Below are 18999 nucleotides of genomic sequence, written 5' to 3'. Positions count from 1 at the left end.
AGAACTTCCTTCAAATATCATTTTAAATGGCACTGTTGATTTAAGTCTCACTGCTGCTTCCAAATATAAATATGGCAAATTCTAAGAACCTTGGTAAGCAGACTTAGAGGAAAACCAGAAGTAAAAGTACTGATTTCTGTCAGGATTCACAGGATGAAATTGGCCCCTTATTGCCTGTCTAGGCTCCAGGTAGAGAGTTGGAACGGCTGTTTCTGAAAAACCTTGAAGCTGCACTACAAAAGGATGGGATTTTCAAAAGTGGCAAGTGACTTAGGATCACAAGACTCTCCATGGGACATGTGCTCCTAAGGCGCATAATTGCTTTTGAAAATCCCACTAAAAGTCTATAAGAGAGCCTTAAACTTTTTTGCATATCTCTGTGCACAAAACGATACATGATTTCAGAGGTTCCGCAGATGATGAGCTCCCTCATTTGGGCAACACAGTGGAAACCTAAGTCTTGTTGGATCCCATAGATGATATCAATACGTTGTCAAGTGCTTCAGAGGCAGAGTAGTGAATCAAAGCCATTAAAGACAGGTTCTACAGCACGTGATCAGAGCAGTGAAAAGCAAATAAAGTCTTAGGTTACTGGATCATCTTAATTTGGCTTCTTTATTCAAAATTAATCTCTTTTTGTACCACCAGGTTTACATCTTAAATACCTGGCAACCTTTTCAACATAATCTTTCAGGTGTCCAAAGTAGCCCATTAATGGCTGAGGAAAAACTAGGGCTCTCTGAGCAATGAAGTGTCTAGGTACTGTTTACATCCCTCCCACCCCCCAAGGTTTTCAGGCCTGAGCTTAACTACCCTGAAGTTGATGGGTTGACTCTCTTGGTTGACTTCAGTAGTCTTTGGGTCAGGCCCTTACTGTATGAGATTCTTTCTTATATTTTAATGGATTTATCTGCAACTTGTCAAGATTCTAAATTGCAGTGTTTGTTCCTTCACTTGATATCCCCCTCTTTGTAAATTGCAGAAAATTATAGTTCCTCTTCAGGGTTATGTGATAGTGTACCATTCTCTTTATTCTTTCTTATGGTCTCAGTCCAGAATGTTAAAGTACATTAACCAGCATATCAATAGTGTCAGGCAAGTCATATCGCTGAGTTCACTACCACTCAAATAGGTATTGCTCTTCTGTTTTGTAGGATCTCTGCCTCCCTTTTTTGAAGACTAAGAATTTTCTGAGTCAATGATTAAGATTTTTTTAGTCTTTTTTTCCCCCTCAAGTGGTTGCTCTTTGAGATGACTGTTACTCTTAAATTTTTTCACCCTGTTGCTGTCTTGTTTGTTTTCTCAAGTTACTTTTCAGTCAGGCCCTCCAACTTTGTCTGCTTTAAGAATCTGTCATGTGTATCTACGTAATCATACAACACGCAGTCACAGGCCCTGATCCAGCAAAGTACTTAAATGTTTAACTTGAAGCACATGAGTAGTCTTAATGACTTCAGTTAAGTTTAAAGTTAAGCATGTGCTTAAGTTCTCTGATGGATTGGAGCCTTCATGAGCAGTCTTCACTGAGTTCAGTGCTACTACTATCTAGTTTGCAGAAGACGGCAACTACACTAGAGACTTGTGTGAGCACTGCTTAATCTGTCTCTGGTATTTCTCTCATTCAGTAGTCGAAGTCTGGAAGGAGAAAGTAGCAGCGCAATAAGCAGCTTCTTATTGTAGACCATGGAGCTCCTATTCATATGGCATCTCTGGCTCAAATTTCCTTCATCTGCTTAAAAATATTTGAGGGGGGGTGTGAGAGAGTGACTGAATATAAATAGAGGAAGCTGATGGAGTTTAACATAATTTTTCTCCCATTTCTTAAAGTGGTGTATGTTGAATGTCTAATTGGTCTAACTTTTTTGTTTTTGACTTGTTTAGGGCTGTCTGGGGCTGGGAAGACCACAGTTAGCATGGCACTGGAGGAGTATTTAGTGTGCCATGATATTCCATGCTACACATTGGATGGTGACAATATTCGCCAAGGCCTTAATAAGAATCTGGGCTTCAGTCCGGAAGACAGGGAAGAAAACGTTCGACGTATTGCTGAGGTTGCTAAGTTGTTTGCAGACGCTGGTTTGGTGTGCATCGCTAGTTTTATCTCTCCTTATACCCAAGTAAGCATACTGCCTTGATACATATTTATGGTGCTACAGGATGCAATGGTTTTGCTGTGCCACAAATGTGTTCATATCACCAGTCTCACTGGAGAAAACACATGTAAAATATGTCAGTGTCTCTCAAGGAAAATTTTTAAGCTCTAGAAATCATCCATTTAGCCTCTCTTCAGCTGATAAATATAGTATACATTTTTGGTATGTAAGCTTGAATTTCCTTTGAGTTGCCTTAGAGATACAACTGTAGGTGACATCTCATGAATTTCCTAGCCCAGTTGAACTTTTTTCAGTATTAGTGCAGTCCCTGCGTCTGCTAAATTTAAAATAGGAGCTGTCTTTTAGTGTAATTTTGTCACAGCTGAGAAAAACAAATTTGGCATTAGGACAAGGGGGAAAAGGAAAAAAAAACAAACCAAAATTTCAGTGTGTTTTTTCACTTGTCCACGTTAGCCATCTGGATTTCTTTGTTTTTTAAATACTGAGAAGATGGAGAATATGCTTCATCTGGAAAACATAATTCAGCTGTTAAAACCTCTTTTCCACCCACCTCAAATATACAGCATGGTCTTTACTTCCTTAAATTGTGCAAGCAAAATATGCACTTGAGCATGCAAAATGGGTAACTGTGTTCAACTAGTTCAGTTTGTTGTTGCATGCAGTTTTGCATGTGTATTTGGATGTGGCTTTTTGGAAATACAGCATAAATGTGTGTACATTTTGTACTGTTAAGAATTTTTCATTGTGTCTGTGGAGATGTACTCAGTGAATGAAGGGGAGAGAGTTGGTGAATGGACACCAGGGAGCATCTTTCAAAATAGGTTTTATGGAGGGTGTCTATAGTGTGACAGTTTCCAAGTGAGAATTACCTCAGTATTTCTCTGGGTGTTGCGCTGCAAACTATTCTTTAAAGAATAGTTTGGAGAGTTCAGGATCCTGTAGCAGGCCACAAGTTCTAGAGATGAGAAAAATGCTCTATTGTGTATTTGTTTAGAGATCAAGAAATCTAGATTTAATATTTTAATTAATTGCTTTTTTAATGATGGCTAATGATTGGGAATCTTGTGACTAATAGTATGCTCTCAGCAGGACTGTATTTGTAAAATGTATGTGTGTTATTTGGGGCTGCACAAGTCTAGTCAGGTTGAGGTGTGCAGAAGGAAAGTTGGTATTCAGTGGAAAGCCAAAAAAAAAAAAAGGTCGGGAGGAGGGTTGAGAAGAGTTGAAAGATTCATGGGCAATAAGTGACATCCCTTCATGGCTTCAATGAAATAGGGTAGATGTATTACTCCTAATATTTTTTGGGGGGGGAAATAGAATATCCCATTGTACATATGACTTGAGTATAAAAATCCAGTCCTGTATAAACTACCTCTGAATTTGGTGTCCATTTTACTATGCAGATAGCAGCAGACCCACTAATCATATGTAGTTTGTACTTTATGGAAGGAACATATGTTCCCCCTACACCACCACCCCCCCCACCGCCCATTTTGTGATTGCAATCTTAAATAAGCTAATGTCCTTCAAATATTCTTCTTTAATTATTATCTTCAAATATTCTGCTTCAAAATTCTATTTAAAATCTGTTAATTCTTTCCCCCCTCCCTGTTCAGGATCGGAGCAATGCCAGGAAAATTCATGAAGGTGCAAGTTTGCCTTTTTTTGAAGTATTTGTGGATGCTCCACTGCATGTCTGTGAAAAGAGAGATGTTAAAGGACTCTACAAAAAAGCCCGGGCTGGAGAAATTAAAGGTGAATCTAAGTATAGTCACATCTTTTTCCATGCTAAACTTTGATCTTGTTGTAATGGTTGGCTCTGTGGACAAATAAATAAAGGGCACACTCCAGGCTACGTTTCATTAAGGTGCAGTATGGTCCAGTGAATTGACACTGGACTGAGACTCAAACAACTGGATTTCTATTCCGTACTCTGCCTCTTGCCTGCTGTGTAACCTTGGGAAAGTTGCTTTGTCTCTCTGTGACGGTTTCTCCTCCCACCCTTTACCAGTCTTCTCTATTATAAGCTCTTTGGAGCAGGAACAGTTTCTCCACTCTGTACAGTGCCAACCACTGTGGGGTCCTGAGCTAGTTTCCATATGTAGACACTACTGTAATGCTAATAATGGCCTGCCAAAAAAGTAATGGAAAAGTAGTACATTCACAATCCTTCCTTCTGTAAAGCTGCATCATGAAGACCGGTTTTACAAATTTATTTTTGTGGTGCTGTAGAAGGTGTGGTTGCGTGCTGATGCTCTGTTACATTTTAATACCCCAAATAAGACCCACTGCCCCACTAGAAAAAATTTAAAAAGCTGGAAAAAAATATCCTAATGGATTGGAATCAGTCAGCAATTTTGCTTAAGGATAACCTCATAACTGCCTTTTTGCTGGATAGTAGTCCTGCAACTTGTAGTGGTTGGCAATAGTCATTCTGCCTGTATTTGGAAGCAAAACAGTGTTGTACAGTTTCTGCTTCAGCTACTCAATTTCATAGACTTTAAGGGCAAAAGGGACCATCATGATCGTTTAATCTGACCTCCTGCATGTTGCAGGCCACAAAACCAGCAATAGGCCCGTAATCTCTTGCTGAGTTACTGAAATCTTGATTTAAAGACTTCAAGTTACAGAGAATCCGCCATCTTTTTCTCTAGAGATGATGAAGCTACCGAATCAAAGACCGCTTAATGCGTATCTGGATTTCTGTGGAAGCGATTGTGGGTGTGACAGGTTCGATCATAGAAATCTCCTTCGGACTGTCACCTGATGTGGTGAAACTACCTCTGAGCCCATTTTCTCTGCCAGTTTGGGCCTCCAGAACCCTGCCTTGTTGTGCCAGACATGCCAGTCTTCTCCAGCACAGCCCCATGGTCTGAACCACGTGCCCCAAAGCTGCAGACTTAACTGAAAACAGCTTAAGACGTGCTCCTGTCTCCAGCACCCAGACACCCAGCTCCCAATAGGATCCAAACCCCAAATCAATTTGTTTTACTCTGTATAAAGCTTATACAGGTAAACTCAAAAATTGTTCGCCCTCTGTAACACTGATAGAGAGAGATGCACAGCTGTTTGCTTCTCTGCTCTGGGTTAATTAATAAGCAAAAAGTGGTTAAATATAAATACTAGGATTTAAGTGGTTCCAAGTAACAACTGACCGAACAAAGTGAATTACCAAGCAAAATAAAACAAAAACACGCAAGTCTAGGCCTAATTCAGTAGGAAACTAAATGCAGGTAAACCTCACCCTCAGAGATGTTCCAATAAGTTTCTCTCACAGACTAGACCCCTTCCTAGTCTGGGTCCAGCAATCACTCACATCCCCATACTTACTGTCCTTTGTTCCAGTTTCTTTCGGGCATCTCTTTGGGGTGGAGAGGCTATCTTCTGAGCCAGGTGAAGACCAAATGGAGGGGTTTCCAAGGCCTTTTATATCCTCTCTCTTGTGGGAGGAAAACCCTCTTGTTCTCCTGTGCAGAATCACAGCTACAAGATGGAGTTTTGGAGTCACATAGGCAAGTCACATGTCCATGCATGACTCAGTTATTTACTGGCCAATGCCATTGTTTACATGTTTGTTTGAACATTCCCAGGAAAGCTCAGATGTGGATTGGCGTCTCCCAAAGCGCATTGTTGGTTAAGTGTTTCTTGATTGGGCACTTATTGAGAATAGTCCTTTCTCAAGAAGCTGACCAAATGCTTCACTGAGGCTACTTAAAATCAAAACACATTGAGATACAACTACATAGCCAATATTCATAACTTCAACTACAAAAATGATATATACACACACAGTATAATCATAACCAGCAAATCATAACCTTTCCATAGACACCTCACACAACAACCTTTGTACGATATTTGCTGCAAATATTGTGACAAAACTCTGTCCTTGCCTCTGTGGGTGCTGCGTTTCCTGGTGGATTTTGCTAGCCTCAGAGGCTCACTGTGACCCTCTAAGTAACCCTTCTCTCTCTAGAGACAAGGCTCACAGTCTACTGAGCCATTTTCATCATAAGCCAGCGAGGGAGGTGAGGAGAAGTTATCCTTCCTTGCACAGTCTCTGTTATCTCAGGGGGCAAAGGTGCGGGGGAGCCCAGGCCCACCCTCTACTCTGGGCTCCAGCCCAGGGACCCTAATAGTATCAGCTGTGGTATCTGACCTTTTAGAAACATGACATGTACAATTCCCTGGGCTACTTCCCCCACAGCAGCCCTCACTTCCTCAAGCTCCACTTCACCCTTACCTCAGGGCCTCCTTCCTTGTGCCTAATATGGTGTGTACTACTCAGCCTCTCCACCAACGCAACTTCTTCCCACAGCTCCTGACATGCACACTCACCAGCCTAACTGGGAGGCTTTTAACTAGTTTCAGCCAGCCCCGATTGGTTTCAGGTGTCCCAATCAACCTAGCCTTCTCCCTGCCTTCTGGAAAGTTCTTAATTGGCCCCAGGTGTCTTAATTGACCTGGAACAGCTGCCATTTCACTTATCCTGGTACTAGGAATTTGTTTAGCCTGGAGCTAATATATCTCTCTCCCACTACTTTTCCATAGCCATCTGGCCTTGCCCCGTCACAATATATAGTAGTGGTTGCAACAATGATCTATACTGTCACAGTTTATGTCAATAATGTCACACTCTGATAGAGAGATATGCATAGCCGTTTGCTCCCCCAGGTATTGATTACTTACTCCTGGTTAATTAATAAGCAAAAGTGATTTTATTAAGTATAAAAAGTAGGATTTAAGTGGTTCCAAGTAATAACAGACAGAAGAAAATAAATTACCAAGCAAAATAAAACAAAACACGCAAGTTTAAGCCTAATACATTAAGAAACTGATTACAGATGAAATCGCACCCTCAGAGATGTTCCAATAAGTTTCTTTCACAGACTCGACTCCTTCCTAGTCTGGGCCCAATCCTTTCCCCTGGTACAGTTCTTGTTAGCTCCAGCTCAGGTGTTAAGTAGCGGATTTCTCATGTCTGGAACCTCTTTTGTTCTGTTCCACCCCCTTATATAGCTTTGGCACAAGGTGGGAATCTTTTGTCTCTCTGGCTCCTTCTAAATGAAAAAGTCCCAGGTTTAAGACGGATTTCAGTATCAGATGACATGGTCTCACATGTCCTGTGAGACCCCAAGTTTTAATTCTTCCCAGCCTGACTCACAGGAAGGCTTGCAAGTAAACAGAGCCGTTTACAACCAGTTGTCCTAGTTGTTGGGAGCCATCAGGATTCCAAACCACCATTAATGGCCCACACATTGCATAATTACAATAGGGCCTTAGTTATATTTCATATTTCTAGTTTGATACAAGAACGATACATTTATACAAATAGATGACCACACTCGGTAGATTATAAGCTTTGTAATGATATCTTACAAGAGACCTTTTGCATGAAGCATATTCCAGTTAAATTATATTCACACTCATTAGCATATTTTCATAAAATCATATGGAGTGCAGCGTCACAATGGGATTGCCTCCCTGGATGGAGAGGCATGATAGCATGATTGGTTAGAAACTCTTCTGTTTCAGAGTAGCATGTTAAGTAGAGAGGGCAGAGAAAATGATATGGTGTCTGATTTGGGATGTAAATACAGTCTTTAGGAGTGTAATAGCCATGTATAGCAGGCTTTAACAACTCACTTAACTACTTTCAGCTGTATTAGAAAAACCACTGTGATGTTTTGCCCTTTAGAGTTCTGCATGTTGAATCAAAAACTTGTTAATGAATCTTGAGTGCGGATAAGCAAAATATATAAAGATTTAACAATGCATTCCGTATCAAAGCAATTACAGTAAGGACAGCCAAAAGGGTGTCTAATTAGTAACTTCAGATTGTTGTACATTGTGCTTTTGCAACACTCCCTTCCTCATCCGTGGTATATTCTGTTATTTACTGTAGAAGGGTGCAGTTAGAAAGATCGGACAGTGATAATAAAGGGCCTCATTTAAAAAGTCAGTCACCATACAAAATAGAACAGGAGGACTTGTGGCACCTTAGAGACTAACCAATTTATTTGAGCATGAGCTTTCGTGAGCTACAGCTCAAAAGAAACTAGGTGCTCTGCCATACTGCATGTCTGAAGTATGGAGGAATTTTCAGTTCTGTCTTCTGTCATGCAGGTTTTACTGGTATTGACTCGGAGTATGAAAAGCCTGAGGCCCCAGAACTAGTGCTGAAAACTGATTCCTGTGACGTGAATGACTGCATTCAACAAGTGGTGGAACTTCTTCAAGAAAGGGTAAGGAGATGTGGTGGTGGTGTCTGATTCTGATTTAAGGTTTGGTTTAAATTTATCTCCCCATTTGAATTCTTTTAAAAATAAGTTTTATGAAACTAAAGAGCTATAAAAATCTTTTCCACAATTTAAAAAAAAAAAAAAAAAATAATCCACTGTGAACCGTTGTCTTTAAACTCACCCTGCAGAGTCTTAAAAACAAACGTCGTAGCAGTAAGAACCTGAAAGTGGGGAAATAGACTGCAAACAAAAATGAAACTTAATTCATTTTTGTTGTCTAAGCTGAGAGACTCAAAAAGTGAGGAGCTCTTCTGATACCTCACAACTTGTTCATCAGTAATATCATGGTAAAGTGCGTATAGCAACATTATAAATAAAGTTATGAACATCAACTGAAATCCATGGCTGAAGAGTATTTCCCAGTTAAGTCTGGGGAGTGGTTAAACCAGTTCCTCAAAGACAAAGGGCAAGTTAATGCCCCAGCCAGGTGTCAACAAAGCTAATGAGCCATTACCTACCAAGTGGCCATTATTTACAAAAAAGGGTGTGCAGGGACAAAGACTTGCATCTTAGCACAGAAACAGCATGGAGATTTTTTCTTCCTGAGACTGGCAGTCTTCTAGTTTCCAACTGGAAAAGCTTTTAAAAGAGGAACAGGGGCAAACACCCCAAGGGACCCCCCCCCCCCCATCTGCCTCTGGCATGGCACCTAAGACGACAGAGGAAAACAGCCATTAGACTCTGGAGGGAATGGGAGGGGATGTGGGTCCTGACCTGAAGAGTTTGGTTAGTAATCTTTCTGGAAGTGTGTGGTGAGAAATTTTGCTTAAATCTAATATAGTTTAAGCACCAGTAAGCGTTTTATCTTGATGTTTCATGTAACCATTTTTGACTTTTATGCCTCGTTACTTGTACTCACTTAAAATTTCTCTTTTTAGTTAATATACTTGTTTTGTCTAATCCAGTGTGTTTTAGTTGAGTGTCTGGGTAACTTTTTAAGATAAGATGGTATATTATTCCCTTAAAAGAATTGAGTTAATACATTTGAGCAGTCCAAGAGAGAACTGGGCAGTACAGGACGTACATTTTGGGGTGGGGCTGGGGGAGGGGATGGGAATCTGGGACTGGGGGTATGATGTGATTAGGTGTGATGTGGCAAGGGTGACACAGCCCCTCACTGTTCTGACTTTTACCCCAGTATGTCACATAAAGCCACCCCTGTCACTGTAGCGTCTGAGCACCTCACAATGTTTAATGTATTTATCCTTGCAGCACCTCTGTCAGGTAGGGGCAGTACTATTCTCTTTATTTTACAGAGTCTCTGTGTCTCGGGTCCCCAAGTGGCTGTGGCTGAGCAAGGAATTAAATCTAGGTCTCAAGTGCTAGGGTAGCACCCTAGCTATAGGCCATCATTGTCTAAATATATACAGGGAATACATACAGGGAAGCATTACTTGCCATATATAGAATGTTACTAATAACTTGATCACAGGATCTCTGCACTTCCTACTAGGAAAAGCCATCTCTGTTCTAAAACTTCATAATTCAAGAGACCAGCAGCATGTGAGCCCATGTAACGAGCCTCCAGTTCTTTGCTCAGTGCACTGGGTCTGGTATGCTGACTAGGGTTTGGCGTTTTTCTTAATTAAACCGGTTTACCCTGCCCCTTGCTTAGGCCATACTGTAGCACTTACTAAGAAGAGAGAGAGTGAATAACTATTCAGGGAAGGGCATGGGGGACTTTCTTGCCATTCCTCCCCTGAAGGACGAAGAGGGTGAATCCAGAAGGGAGTGTTGATGTGCCAGAGACTGTCTACACTACATCGTTTACAGTGGCGCATCAGTAGTGCTTCAGGGGAAGACCCTCTAAGCTGATGGGACAGAACTCTCCCATCGGCTTAACTACTGCCTCCATGAGAGGCGGTACCTATGTTGGTAGAAGAGCCTCTCCCGTTCACATAGTGCTGTCTACACCAGTGCTTAATTTGTCACTCAGGGTGTAGACTATTCACACCCTTGAGTGATGTAAATTATACTGAAGTAATTTGTAGTGTAGATATAGCCTTAGTCTCAAGTGAATTATGTATGCTTTAAGAATCTATTAGGAGTAGTATTTTACCTGTAATAAGCACGTGGATTCTCTTTTTTAGCAATCTATTAGGACTAGCAGAGGAAAAGCAGAGGGAAGACAAGATTAAAAAATTTGATTTTGTTTAAAATAGTTATGGAGCAATCCTTATGCAAAATGTTGGTATTCCTTGAATTTTTTGAAGGGAAACAAGCAGCTTTGATGTCTTCCTGAAATCTGTGCTAAAAGCTGGTAGTTTAATGGCTATCCAAGGGTTATGTAATCCCAAATTAGGGGAGTAGGTGTTAAATTGGTATAGGATTCCTCATAATCCTGCATCTTCCATTTCACTCATGCTTTTGAAATGGAGTAGGAGGAGGTTTCTGGAGCACTGAATCATGTCTGGATTCCTGTGAATCTTGTCATGGCTGGAGAAGTGCTGGATGTAGCAACATCAGTACTGGTACAGTCCTCCACTAGGGGGCATGGAGAGCTACAAATAGAAGGAGAAGATGAGTTTCAGACTTAGACTTGAATTGCGGAGATGCACAAAAAGATGGAAGGTAGTAGTGAAATAGCGGAAGATGTTAGTTCTTGCTGGGTTTGGTTCATGTTCTCTTTGGTGATACAGCTGTAGTAACTGAAGAAATATCATCAGTAGGATTCAGGAAGGAGAGTTGATGAGAAATAGACTCTGAAATGGGACTGTGCATGTAGAGGGGGAAGAAGATACAAAATATATCTCCATGGGCTCCTGGGAGAAAAGGAGTGAGGGAGATTAGAGAATAAGACAGTACGGGAGAGAAGTGAGACATCAAAGGGGGTTTTGAAGAAATCTTACTGCAGAGGAGATGAGACAAGGAAAATAAAGGAGTTAGGACACAGATGAAATGTAGGAATTTGGGTTTCTTTTGGTTATAGTTAGTTTGGTGGCTGAAAAAACCTCAAGCACCCTGTAAAGAAAGAACCTTCTCACCACTGCCCCACATATTAAAATTAAGAAACCTGAATGACAAACTAGAGTATAATATGATCTCCCGTTACCAATATCCATTCTGCTGTAATACAGGTTTAACAATCAGTAAAAAGCATACCGCTCAAACTTCTTTGTCTAAGGTTCAGAGACTAATATTCTCATTGTTAAACCAGGAGGGGAACTGGCCTGTGTGTGATGTGAACAGCCAGAAGTATTGAATTGTTCTCTAAGGGTATGTCTACACTGCAATTAGACACCTGTGGCTGGCCTGTGCCAGCTGACTCAGGCTTGCAGGGCTCAGGCTAAGGGGCTGTTTAACTGCAGTTTTGATATTCTGGCTCAGGCTTCCATTCGAGCTATGGGTCCTAGAGCCCGGGCTCCAGCCAGAGTCCAAACATGTACACCACAATTAAATAGTCTCTTAGCCCAAGCCTGAGCCAGCTACCATGGGCTAGCTGCAGGTTTTTAATTGTAGTGTAGACATACCTGAAGGGTGCTTAAGTTGACCAGCAATATTGTTGCTAGCTATTTTTCTTTTGTTTATTGTTTAGGGCTAACTATTTTCCATTCCCTTCATTTGCTTAGTTACACGTGTTCCCATAATCTGTTCTGAGGAAGTTCTCCTTCTAGCTGGCATACTTTCCAGGATGTGACATCCTAGATTCTGTCAGTCTTAAAAAACACATTGTGTATGAAACACCATCCCCTGTAGTGTTTTATACATTTCACAGCAAAGAACAGCTATTAAGACAAAATCAATCAAATAAGATCTAAGCACTATCTGAGCTCTATGACATGACAAACAAAAAAGGTATTAGCCTTTATTAAAAAAACAAAAACAAACCACCACCCCCAAAACCCCCCAAACAAACCTATGGTAGCTGTGAGGTTCAGAATATTACAATAACTGTGAACTAAAGAAACAAAGATATGGGCAGAGTCTAAATCACAAGAGCCTTTAGAACTCAAAGCCCCCTACTCTCCAATCCACTTGAGTGTCAAGATACTTACGTCAGGGTCTCCTTTAAACAAAAATGTGTAAGTCAGTATACGTGCCAACAGATTGGTACTCTCTATTGGCTACAAATAGGAAGAATTCCTCCCTTCCCATATTCAGCATTGATAAAGTGCTGTCACACTTGAAATTTAGCTCTGGTTTTGCATAGCCTGAAATAGTGTTTTATAATATACCTTCTGTGTCTGAAAGACATGCATTTTTTGTGGTTGTCTATTCAGTAACCAAGAGGAAAAGCTTCTGTCTCTAGCAACTTCCTTGAGATGGTTTAAAAAATGGCTCTGCGTCTCCTGTAATATAAGTTTGGTTTTATCATATTACTGTAAAATTAGAGTAACGTCATTAAATTTACTGGAGTGGCTCCTGATCCGAAGAGTTGTAACAGAACAGGACCTATATCTTCTGGCTTTATTTTGTCTTGTGGCAAAATAGTCTTGTCTTCTTGAGGAAATACAGAAAAGCATAGTTTGGTGATAATTACTTTCTTATAATTTACACAAGCTGTGGTGCTTAGAACCTCATTGCTACTCACCAGCCAGTTTCTCAGTGGGGTTTCTAAGAAGAAGCTATTTGTCACTAGCGTTCTTGGTCTCCCTCAAATTTCTTATTGATCATAGTTTCACCGCCTCTGGGTCAGCAATACCGTGCAGAACGTACGCTGCCCATTCTATAAACAATAACCATTAATCTGCTGGTATATAAAATGTAGAAAATACACATTTAAATTGCAGTGGTGTCACTTTTTCGGCTGAAAAAGGATATTAGGCCACACTTTGGGCAGTGATCACCTTTTTCAGCAAAATAAAGGACAACTATGTATGGCATGCAAGGGGTTAATTTTGATTAAAGAATACATAATTTCATTTATTTTTAGTTATAGTAATATAGTGGTATTAAGAAATAGTTGACAGAAGGTTTAATATTGAAATTGAAACAAATGCCAGGGAAATCTCTGGGTGAACTCTTAGAGTTCAGATTAGTGTTGGTTCTATTCTCATACAGTGCACTCCTTTTAGAACTGTCCCAGATGATTCAATTCTGATAAGTGGTTGATTTTTACAGTGGGAATTGCAAAGTGTGGATAAAATCAACTTGTTTTAGACAACCATCTTTTTTTTATTATTATTCAATTGAGAAACATCTCATTTACCGTAAGGAACGTCTTTAGACTTTAAACATATTAAACATGGAACAGAACCATGCCAGCATTCTAACTGAGCCAAATGCTACTATTATTATTATCATCACCACCACCACCACCAAATCATTTAGCTGGTGCTTTTATTCAAAGCAATTATTAATCCTGTACAGCATGTTATAATTTTACACAAAGGAGTCAGTAGAGCTATATACCTCTTAAGGTAAAGATCCAAAGATATACATTTTAAAAATTGCTCAAATAACCTTCCACAAACATAACATATGAATGTGCACGACACTGACTTTTATAGCATAAATACAAATGTGAAACAACAAAACAGACTGTTTAACAGTATTGACTCAATATTTATTTTGGAGTGTCACAAACTGTCACTGTGAATGCACAGTGTGGGGTAAAAAAATACAGGAAAAGGCTGATTATTACAGGATAGAACACGTTTAAGTTGTAATACAGAAACAATTGCCTTGTGTCACTGTGTTTAGCCTGTGGGTGTTGCTGAAATACTGAACAGTGCGTTCTGTTAACTTGATGCGGAACACTAGTCACCAATAAGCCATAGAGAGTCACCCTGGGACATTTATGTAGGGATAATAGATCAGTGTCCAACCTGCTGCTGTATTTATTTTAAGGGTAGAAATGGTTTAACGTACTAAAATGAAGTATTTTTTTGTGATAGACCAATATTAAGGTGGGTTGAAAGCTATTTTTCTTCATGCGGAGGTCCACAGATCCATTACAAAGGTACTGCAGCGTGGGGGCAGAACCAGACCTGTCACTTACTGACAACAGGAGAATGTCCCACTTTCTGAAATCTACAATTTTATCTGTATCTGCAGCAGCCGATGGCTTAGCAAGACCTTCCTGTTGCAGAGCATTATTGAGGACCATTCCGAACTTCATTTCCAATTTTCAGACTAACATTTCAGGTCAATATATCCGTGTAATTCCCAGCTTTGTCCATTAGGTTCTTGAAGAGAAGGTCCCCTTAACTCCCCTTTCCTTACTGCTTACCATTTCTTTCCTACCCTGGCCTCCATTGTATAAGGCCAGAAGATTCTTGTGTGTGCAGTCAAAACTTAACCTGGTATCTGTAGTAAAGATAAATGTGGCTGTTTTCCATGGTGGTCAAGGACTTGATATCTTTTAACTGCAGGGGAGATTTTATCTTCACTATACAGGCCCTTTGTAGACAGCCAAGTCCAGGCAGGCACTCTCTCAGTCCTTTCATTTGAGCATAAAATCATAAGTGGCAATCGTTTAATAAAAAATATTAACTGTCCTCTGACAATATGTGCCTCAACATGGATTCACAAGCAGCGCTAACATGGATGGACTGTATTGCAAGTATGGTCTGTCTCTCTCTCTGTCGAAAAGTCACATAGTCAAAGGGCTTCTGTCTTGCAGGTTGGGGGAATGGGATTCAGATGTATTTTATGCAGATATATGGAGCTTTGGTCCTTGAAATCAGGTGCTCAAACAATCAGTTCTGAGTTATCATGATGTGATACAATAGGAGACTTTACGGAGAGCTGAGGTTATTCAGTCATTAGAAAAATCTACTTAAAATCCTGACCCCTGCCAGTTCTAGAAAGGGATTTTTTGAAGTAGTCCGAAGTACAACAGGAGAAAATACCTCTTTGCAAGTGATTGCTAGATCAAGTTGCTAGATCAGGGCCAGAAGTTGCTCTCTTTTACCTCAGCGCAATCTACAGATCTTTTAACTCACCTTAGCTGGAGTTGGACCCTTGCTTAGTGCCAGCTCTCTCTTTGGGAGAGAAAGGACTACCTGTAGCTTTGGTCATCTGAGGTCCCTGGACACGGTCTTGAGGGATACGTTGCAGAGATGTGAAAGAACTTCAGGAGCAGCGTTGTTCTATTCCTAGTCTCAACAACCCACCAGAAGGCCATCTACTTCAGATTGGAGCACTGTGATCTGCTTCCCATCCTATTTCTAGCCTCAGAACCAGGGACAAGCAGAGTAGGACGCTGAAACGTCTAAAATTTCATAACAAAGGCTTTTGTTTAAAGCATTCCCATATTTTCTGTCCTCAGACTATTCTGTTTTGCAGCTGGATGACAGCCTCTTCTCACAACTTAGATCATTTTCTGTTTGATCTTGTGTGTATTCCCTGCGTCTCAAGTCTCCCCACTGCCTGATGGGGAGGAAGTATTTGAACTTGAGTCTCCCACCAACTGGGAGAGTGCCCTAAAACTGAGCTATGGGGTATTCTGCTGTGGGTCTCTTGCTCTCCCCTGTTAAAGCTGTTAAAGCCACTTGGAGCAGGACAACTGGACCTCACCTCTCAGGAGAGTGTCCTAACCACCAGGCTGTCGTCCCGCACTCACACTGTCCTCAGAAGTGGGAGACACCTGTTCAAACCCTCTCTCCTTACAGCCGAGGGAGGCACTGAACCTGGGTGTCTCACCTTCTGAGTGAGTGCTCGAAGTAATAAGGGAGGAATCACCACCACCTCCTCTGGCATTTCTTGCAAAAAACAGCTTAGGTGCCTAACGCCAAGAGAGAAGCTGAGGATCCCAAGCAGAGGGAGGCACCTACCTACAACCTGGACTCAGGTGCCTAACTCCCAGAAAGGGGCAGAGCTTAGGACACACCCCTTTCCTTGGCATCTACTAGTGGCTACCTTGGGTGGCTCCCAGCCTAGTGTGCTGGTTTTTGTGGTTCTCATTCTTAGGTGCCTGTCTATACCCGTTCATTGTATAGGGAGCCTAGGATTAAATACTATGCCCAGTTTGTTCAGTCCTTTTCTTCAGGGCACCTTTTATTCGTTGTATTGATAACTTTCAGCAAACCACAAAATAAAACAGTTCAGCATAAGTCAAACAGCTACCTTTCCTTTGACTCCAGGGCTTCTTGCCAGAGCTTCCCTGTTCCTAGCAACTCTTCCCCGTCTTCCTGTCACGGGTTAATCTGCATCCTGGAGCCCCTGCTCATGAAACTGAGCAGTTTCAGTCTTTGCCTGATAAGCACCTGATTCCTATAATCACCTAACACATCCCAGCTGGATCTGATAATCCCCTGTACCAGACACAAACACCTGTTCTTAATAGGCTCAGAACAGGGCTGGTTGGACCCCAGGCCCATTGGTCCTTAGTGGGTCAAAAAACTCTGTTACATATATCTATCCAGTAACTCAGTATTCTTCTCCCACCACTCTACACCCATATTATCCTATCTCATCCATTGGCATAGTCTTCATTCCCACAACTGGTGAATGCAAAGAAGCAGGTTTTTATTTATTTATTTATTTATTTATTTTTTTGAAGGAATCTACCCAGTTCAGCCTAGCATCCACCTGCTGGAACACAACGATTAATTGAGGTCTCTGAGCACTGCTCCTTCCATAGATAACAGACTTGTTCTGATCATGACAGTCAATGTGTCTGAAAGAATTTTCTGTACTGCTATTATGAAAGGGATTCTTCAGTTTTGGGCAGAGCAAACTTTCCTGTCTCTGTGGACTGCACACTAAGGGGGATATGAATACCAAGAAGCCAGATTAGCAGGGTGGCTGCTGCACCCAGAAATATCTTGAAGTCAGTTTGGTGAGCTAATAGATCACATTGCATCTGGAAGCAGCGGTCACGGGGCCCTTTATCTAGTGTCTGTGTGTTGGATCTTTGGATGCCTTTATCTTATTAGAAGTCTGCTATTGGAAGACCATCCTCCATCTGAGACCAGACAGGTTTTTAATGAATTCTTGGTTGAAATGATTATTGCTCTCATGGAGCCCCAAAGAGATATTAACAAATAGAACTTATTCTACTGGTTGGTGCAAAATTTACTGGCTAATATATGTTAAACCAGTGAAACATAGTTGTTTGCAATGTTGTTGTAGTCATGTTAGTCCTAGGTTAAAAGAGAGACAATGTAGGTGAGGTAATATCTTTTATTGGATCTACTGAAGAGGAGCCTTTTGTAGCTCTAAATCATGTACCTTCCACCAACACAAGTTGGCCCTGCACAACTGCCTGCCTTGTCTCAGTGAAACATTGTCACGCGTGGCCATCGCCCAGGAGGGCTTTCTTTATAAAGAAAATAGGAACCCGAAAGCCAATCCCTATGTGTAGAAGCCCTTACTGAGGTCTATAGGAATACTTTGCTGGAACTGAAGGATCAGGCTCTCAGTTTCTCACTTGACTCCTGAAAAATACAGTTGTAAATATGCATAAACATATACAGAAATTCTGTATTATCTGTGCTATATTTTTGATTTGTACCTGTCTGTTTAGAGTAACAGAAATAGAATTCTGTTATGTGAAGCACAGTATGTTCCTGGAGCTAGTGATCTGATGTCTGTACTTTGATATTGAAAAATAAGAGTAAAGGGCATGCTGGATGGCCACCTGTGTCATAAAATGGAATCATTACAGGCCCACATACATCTTTCAGTATTCTTTTATTGAGAAACTTAGGCCATTTCAAGCATCAGAGCCTAATATTTTCAATATCAACATAAAGCATGCATACAAAATCTTGAATCTACTGCATTTTCATCATTTTAATATAAATTAGGGAAGCAATAGAGTGCATTTGACACACAATTCATTATACCCATCTTTTAGTAAATTTTGAATAATTATTTTACCTAAAACCTTCTTTCCTGTCTCTCATGCCCTCCCCCAAATGTCCTTAGTAGTATTCCTAGGCAGTCCCCATTGAATCCTTGAGACCCTTTCTTAGCTAACTATCACAGAGGATGATTGGGTGGGACTTCTTTGGAGTCATAAGAAAAAGTGCTCAGCATAAGATAACTGAGTTAAAGATTTGTAATGGTGGGGGAAGGACTTACTGGATAAAATGTAATGCACAGGAAGAAATCTATTGAGCAGCCTGTTTCTAAATCTTCAGTGTGTGCAGCGCTGCATATTCTCGGATATCAAAAAGATAAGCTAATGGAGAAAAGATCACTGTTGGTGTAACCTTGAGGAGATTTGTAAGTTTGTAAGAATAAGATTGGCAGTCAGTTTCAGTAGTAAAAGGGGGAGAGAATGGTTTAACATATTGATCTTAATGAAATATATTGTTTTGCATCATAAGAATGACAGCTATATTTTGACGCAAATGAGGGGAAAAACACTGGTGAACTGGTTTAAAGAGACTTCTGTTTAATTCCTAAAATATGATTATTTTTATACTTTTATACTTCTAAATTGAAGATTTGAACACATATTGTAAATATGTTCCACAACACTGTGGGCAGAGAAAAGCCTGCATCATCATAAAAAATGCTATAATAATTATTATAATAATAATATTAAGTATGATGAGGAATTTCTGTGTACATTAAACTTCACTAATCTTCACACCATATAGTCAACACAAAAGGTGGATCTTTTCCCATATCTCTCTGCAAAATTGAACAGCACATACGGTATTTAAGTTGCATAAGTTTTCTCTATC

The 18999-nt window shown here is 40.5% G+C and overlaps 1 protein-coding gene across 2 annotated transcripts in view; it reads left to right on the top strand.

Moving 5' to 3' along the window:
* The window catches only part of PAPSS1 (3'-phosphoadenosine 5'-phosphosulfate synthase 1), a 73398-nt gene that overhangs the window by 13054 nt on the left and 41345 nt on the right, over nt 1-18999 (top strand). For both annotated transcript variants that reach the window (XM_048847157.2, XM_048847158.2), the window contains 3 exons: nt 1882-2117; nt 3731-3869; nt 8241-8359. In XM_048847157.2, coding sequence (XP_048703114.1) covers nt 1882-2117; nt 3731-3869; nt 8241-8359 — 494 coding nt within the window. The remainder of the gene's footprint in view (nt 1-1881; nt 2118-3730; nt 3870-8240; nt 8360-18999) is intronic.

The sequence above is a fragment of the Caretta caretta genome, chromosome 4 (assembly GCF_965140235.1).
Source record: "Caretta caretta isolate rCarCar2 chromosome 4, rCarCar1.hap1, whole genome shotgun sequence".
NCBI classification, from domain to species: domain Eukaryota; kingdom Metazoa; phylum Chordata; order Testudines; family Cheloniidae; genus Caretta; species Caretta caretta.
Note: the sequence above shows the minus strand (reverse complement) of the source record. Positions and strands in the feature narration are given on the sequence as shown.